Source organism: Geospiza fortis, unplaced genomic scaffold (genome assembly GCF_000277835.1).
Source record: "Geospiza fortis unplaced genomic scaffold, GeoFor_1.0 scaffold599, whole genome shotgun sequence".
Lineage (NCBI taxonomy): Eukaryota > Metazoa > Chordata > Aves > Passeriformes > Thraupidae > Geospiza > Geospiza fortis.
In genome coordinates this window covers 262,442-267,499 of record NW_005054605.1, presented here as the reverse complement: position 1 = coordinate 267,499, position 5,058 = coordinate 262,442, and the positions used below count along the sequence as shown (strand labels likewise).

General features: G+C 62.2%; 1 protein-coding gene across 1 annotated transcript in view; it reads left to right on the top strand.

Annotated features, from left to right (window-relative positions):
• KMT2D (lysine methyltransferase 2D) overlaps positions 1–5,058 on the top strand; it is a 29,094-nt gene that overhangs the window by 12,993 nt on the left and 11,043 nt on the right. Inside the window, 6 exon segments of the mRNA XM_031064566.1 lie at positions 9–1,913; positions 1,994–2,117; positions 2,212–2,299; positions 2,448–2,514; positions 2,800–3,032; positions 4,024–5,055. Of these exon segments, the coding sequence (XP_030920426.1) occupies positions 9–1,913; positions 1,994–2,117; positions 2,212–2,299; positions 2,448–2,514; positions 2,800–3,032; positions 4,024–5,055 (3,449 nt within the window).

Genomic DNA, 5,058 nt, shown 5'->3' with positions numbered 1-5,058 from the left:
CCCTCCAGCCGCTGGCACCCCCATGGGCAGCCTGGGCGCCCGCCTGCCCACCCCTGCCGAGGCCGTGCCCCCCTCACCAGCTGCCCTGGGCGCTCCCTTCATCGAGCTCCGACACAACGTGCAGAAAGGACCTGGCGGTGTCGTGGGATCTCCCTTTGCCCCCCAGGCACCCCGGCCTCGATTCTTCCTGCCCGGGGAGGAGGGCACCCCCCAGGCCCTGTGCACCCCTGTCATGCCCCTGCAGGCTCTGCCAACCCAGAAGGTTCCAGCACCGCTGCCACCCGCGTCCCCGCAGGGAGCCGAGATGGGCAACAGCCACCAGCAGCCCCACGCCAAGGTGGCACCTCCACTGCCAGCGCCCACCCTGGAGCTGCAGCAGCACATCCCCCCACGCCCCCTGTCCTCCGGTGCCACCCTGCGCCCTGAGGGTGCCAAGGATGGCCCCGCTCCAGACCCTGCACCGGCCCCTGGGAAAAGCCACCTGAGCCTGGAGGGGGGACGGCTGCCCTGCGAGGTGCCCGTGGAGCCTGATCTGGATGACGACTTCGGCTCCCACAAGGACTTGGAAGATGATGATGATTTGGCCAACCTTAGCCTGGATCCAGATGTGGCCAAAGGGGATGATGACTTGGACAACTTGGACAGCCTGGAGACAGCAGACCCCCACCTGGATGACCTGCTGAATGGCGATGAATTCGACCTGCTGGCCTACACTGACCCCGAGCTGGACACTGGTGACAAGAAGGACATCTTCAACGAGCACCTGCGCCTGGTGGAGTCGGCCAACGAGAAGGCAGAGCGTGAGGCCCAGCTCAAGACAGAACCACCAGCGCCCACCTTGAAGCTCCCTGACCCTGGGGACAGCAAAGATGTGACCCCATCTGCGGAGGATCAGGAGGTGCCCAAGGAAGGACTGGTGTCTGGGATGGGCTTGGGACTCTCTGCCTGCCCCACGGGCACTGTGCTGGCCCCTGACCCAACTTTCAAGGCGCAGGGTGCAGAGGCAAAGGCCGGCTCGCTGCCCACTGATGTCAAGCCCAAACTGGAGGATGGCTGCCTGAAGACCTCACCCTGCCAGTTCACCACCGCTGGCCCCCCCATCAAGTCAGAAGCACTGCAGGGCACAGATAAAATCTCTGCCTCCCTGGGGCTGAGTGTCAAACCTGGCCAGACCCTCCTGAGCTCCAGCACCGGCCCCACTCGCCTCGGCATGACTCAGTTCTCCAACAGTGGCCATGCTGGTGTCCCCGTGCTGGAGAAGGACCCCTACACCGGCCCTGGCCGTGGGCTGGCAACTGCCCAGCTGGGTGGCCAGAGCAACCCCTTGCTGGAGAAGTTTGAGCTGGACAGCGGAGCTTTGGGGCTGGGCAGTGCCCGGCACTCGCCAGCAGATGACCTGGACAAGATGGAGAGCTCGTTGGTGGCCAGCGAGCTGCCCTTGCTCATCGAGGACCTCCTGGAGCACGAGAAGAAGGAGCTGCAGAAGAAGCAGCAGATGTCGGCCCACCTGCCCCGTGGCACCCCGCACCTCCAAGCCCCGGGGCACCCCATGCTGCACACAGGGGCATCTGGGCAGCCTCCCGAGGGGCAGCCGCCCCGTCTGGGCACCCCTCAGACTCCCCTCCAGCTGGGGCTGGTGGCCCGGCCACCTCTGCTGCCACCACAGCCCCCCCGGCTCGGCGCACCCCAGCAGGGCCCAGCTCTGGCCCCCCACATGGGCATGGGCTCTGGGCAGCCCCACGTGCTGTCATCCCCCCACGGGGTGCAGGTGGCCCTGGGGCAGCCACAGCAGAGTCAGCAGCAGGTGCTGGTGCAGAAGCCGATGGCCGGGGTGCAGCCCCCCAGTCTGGGTCTGAAGCCCCCCCAGCTCGTCATGCAGCAGCAGTTGGCCAACAGCTTCTTCCCAGACACAGGTAGGAGCTGGAGGTGATTTTTTGGGCCCTTTTGGGTGTGGGGCATAGGGCTGAATGTGCTGTGGTCTCTGTCCTAGCAGATCTGGACAAGTTTGCAGCTGAGGACATCATGGACCCTATTGCCAAGGCCAAGATGGTGGCACTGAAGGGCATCAAGAAGGTGATGGCTCAGGGCAGCATCGGGGTGGCCCCAGGCATGAACAGGTAACAGACCTGGGGATCTGGGGAGCACAGGGTGGGGCAGGCAGGTTGGTTTGGCTCTGGCTCACAGCCCATCTCTGTGTGTGTCCCTCAAAAGGCAACAGGTTTCCCTGCTGGCCCAGCGGCTCTCGGGGGGCCCGGCTGTCTCTGAGATGCAGAACCACTTATTGGCAGGGAGCGGGCAGGTGAGTGGGGTGTCCAGAGGGTCTACAGGGGTCTCTTGGGGCTGGCAGGCCAGAACTGGTGGTTTTATGGCTCTCTGAGGGGGGTAGAGCCTGTGGGGAGAGGACAGAAATCCACAGCACGTGTCCCAAACAATCCCTTTTCTTCCAGGAGCGGAGTGGCACGGACCCGACCCAGGCTCGCCCCAACCCACCCACCTTTGCACAGGGCGTCATCAGTGAGTACTGACATGGCAGGGCTGGTGTGGTGTGGGACAGGGCTCACCCTGGCCCTGGGGTCCCCACTGACCTGGGATCTCCACTGACCTCGGGTCCCCACTGACCTCGGGTCCCCACTGACCTGGTGGTCTCCACTGACCTGGGGGTCACCACTGACCTGGGGGTTACCACTGACCTGGGGTCACCACTGACCTGGGGGTCTCTGCTGACCTGGGTTCCCCACTGACCCAGGGTCTCTGCTTACCCGCGTCCCCACTGATCTGAGCCCTCTCCCCATCCCACAGACGAGGCCGACCAGCGCCAGTACGAGGAGTGGCTGTTCCACACGCAGCAGCTGCTGCAGATGCAGCTGAAGGTGCTGGAGGAGCAGATCGGGGCGCACCGCAAGTCCCGCAAGGCGCTCTGTGCCAAGCAGCGCACGGCCAAGAAAGCCGGGCGGGAGTTCCCCGAGGCTGACGCCGAGAAGCTGAAGCTGGTGACAGAGCAGCAGAGCAAGATCCAGAAGCAGCTGGACCAGGTAGGACCCTGCATGTGGGTGGGCACCTTGTCCCTGGTGCAAATGTGATGTTCCACTGTTCCCAGTGCCAGCCTCATTACTCCTGACTTCAGCACTGTGCCATCCCCAGTGCAAACGTGATGTCCTCAAAGTGCCATTTCTGGCTCTACTGCCCTGCTGTCCCCAGCACTGATGCTGTGCCAGTCCTGGTATTAATTCCCTGCTGTTCCTGGCACTAATGTCCCACTATTCCTGGGACTTATGCCCTGCTGTTCTGGCACTAGTGCACTGCCATTCCCAGCACTAATGCCCTGCTGTCCACAGCACTGATGCCTCACTGTCCCCAGCATTTATCCTGTGCCATTCCTAGTGCTGATGCCCTGCTGTCCCTGGCAGTAAAGCCGTGCTATTTCTGATGGTGGTGGTGGTTTGCCATTTCTAGCACAGTTATTGTGCCATTCCTGATACTATTGCTTTCCTGTCTTGGGCATTAAATCTGTGCCATTCCTAGTGCTGATGCCCTGCTGTCCCCAGCATTTATCCTGTGCCATTCCTTGTGCTGATGCCTCACTATCTCCAGCAGTAAAGCCGTGCCATTTCTGGTGGTGGTGTTGTGCCATTTCTAGCACTGTTATTGTGCCATTCCTGATACTATTGCTCCCTTGTCCTGGCCATTAAATCTGTGCCATTCCTGATGCTATTGCTCCCCTGGGCATTAAATCTGTGCCATTCCTGATGCTATTGCTCCCCTGTCCTGGCCATTAAATCTGTGCCATTCCTGATGGTATTGCTCCCCTGGGCATTAAATCTGTGCCATTCCTGATGCTATTGCTCCCCTGTCCTGGCCATTAAATCTGTGCCATTCCTGATGCTATTCTCCCCTGGGCATTAAATCTGTGCCAGTCCTGCTGCTGATGCCCCACCATCCTTAGTGCTAAGGCTGTGTTGTCTCCCTGTCCCTGGCACTGATTCCATGCCATTCCTGGCACTAAAGCCCTGCCATCCCCATCAGGTGCGGAAGCAGCAGAAGGAACACACCAACCTCATGGCTGAGTACCGCAACAAGCAGCAGCAGCACCAGCACCAGGCCTCAGCCGTGATGGCCCTGAGCCCCTCGCAGAGCCCCCGCCTCATGTCCAAGCTGCCGGGACAGCTCCTGTCAGCACACGGCGTGCAGCAGCCTGGAGGAGCCCTGGTGGGAGCACAGGGCCTGGGGCAGCAGCCAGGGCAGCCTGGGGGGCTGCGCCTGCCCCAGGGTGGTGTGTCCATGGCCGTGCAGCAGGGTCTGTCCTTCATGGGGCAGCAGCCTGTAGGGAATGCCCCCGGACCCGGCTCCTCTGGTGCATTTTTCAGCGGGAACCCGGCGCTGCGCGGGCTGGCGGCTGACAGCCGGCTGATGCAGGAGCGGCAGCTGCAGAGGATGCAGCTGGCACAGAAACTGCAGCAGCAGAACATGCTGGGCCAGGTGTCACTGCAGCAGCAGCCAGGCGTGATGGGACAGACGTCAATGCAGCAGCCGGGTGTGATGGGACAGGCAGCCATGCAGCAATCAGGTGTCATGGGACAGACATCACTGCAGCCATCAGGTGTCATGGCACAAGCATCGATGCAGCAACAGGGCGTGATGGGTCAAAGCTCCATGCAGCAGCCAGGTGTGATGGGACAGGCATCGCTGCAGCAGCCAGGTGTGATGGCACAGGCGTCCATGCAGCAGCCAGGTGTGATGGGACAGACGTCGATGCAGCAACAGGGTGTGATGGGTCAGGCGTCCATGCAACAGCCAGGTTTGATAGGACAGAGCTCGATGCAGCCACAGAGCATCATGGCACAGACGGCCATGCAGCAATCAGGTGTGATGGGACAAACTTCAATGCAACAGGCAGGTGTGCTGGCCCAGACATCGCTGCAGCAGCCAGGCATGATAGGCCAGGCATCCATGCAGCAGCCAGGTGTGCTGGGCCAGGCCCCAGTGCAGCCAACAGCTGTGCCAGGCCAGCCTGGCCTGCTGGGCCAGCAGCAGCAGCAGCCCCCAGCCCCACAGCCCGGC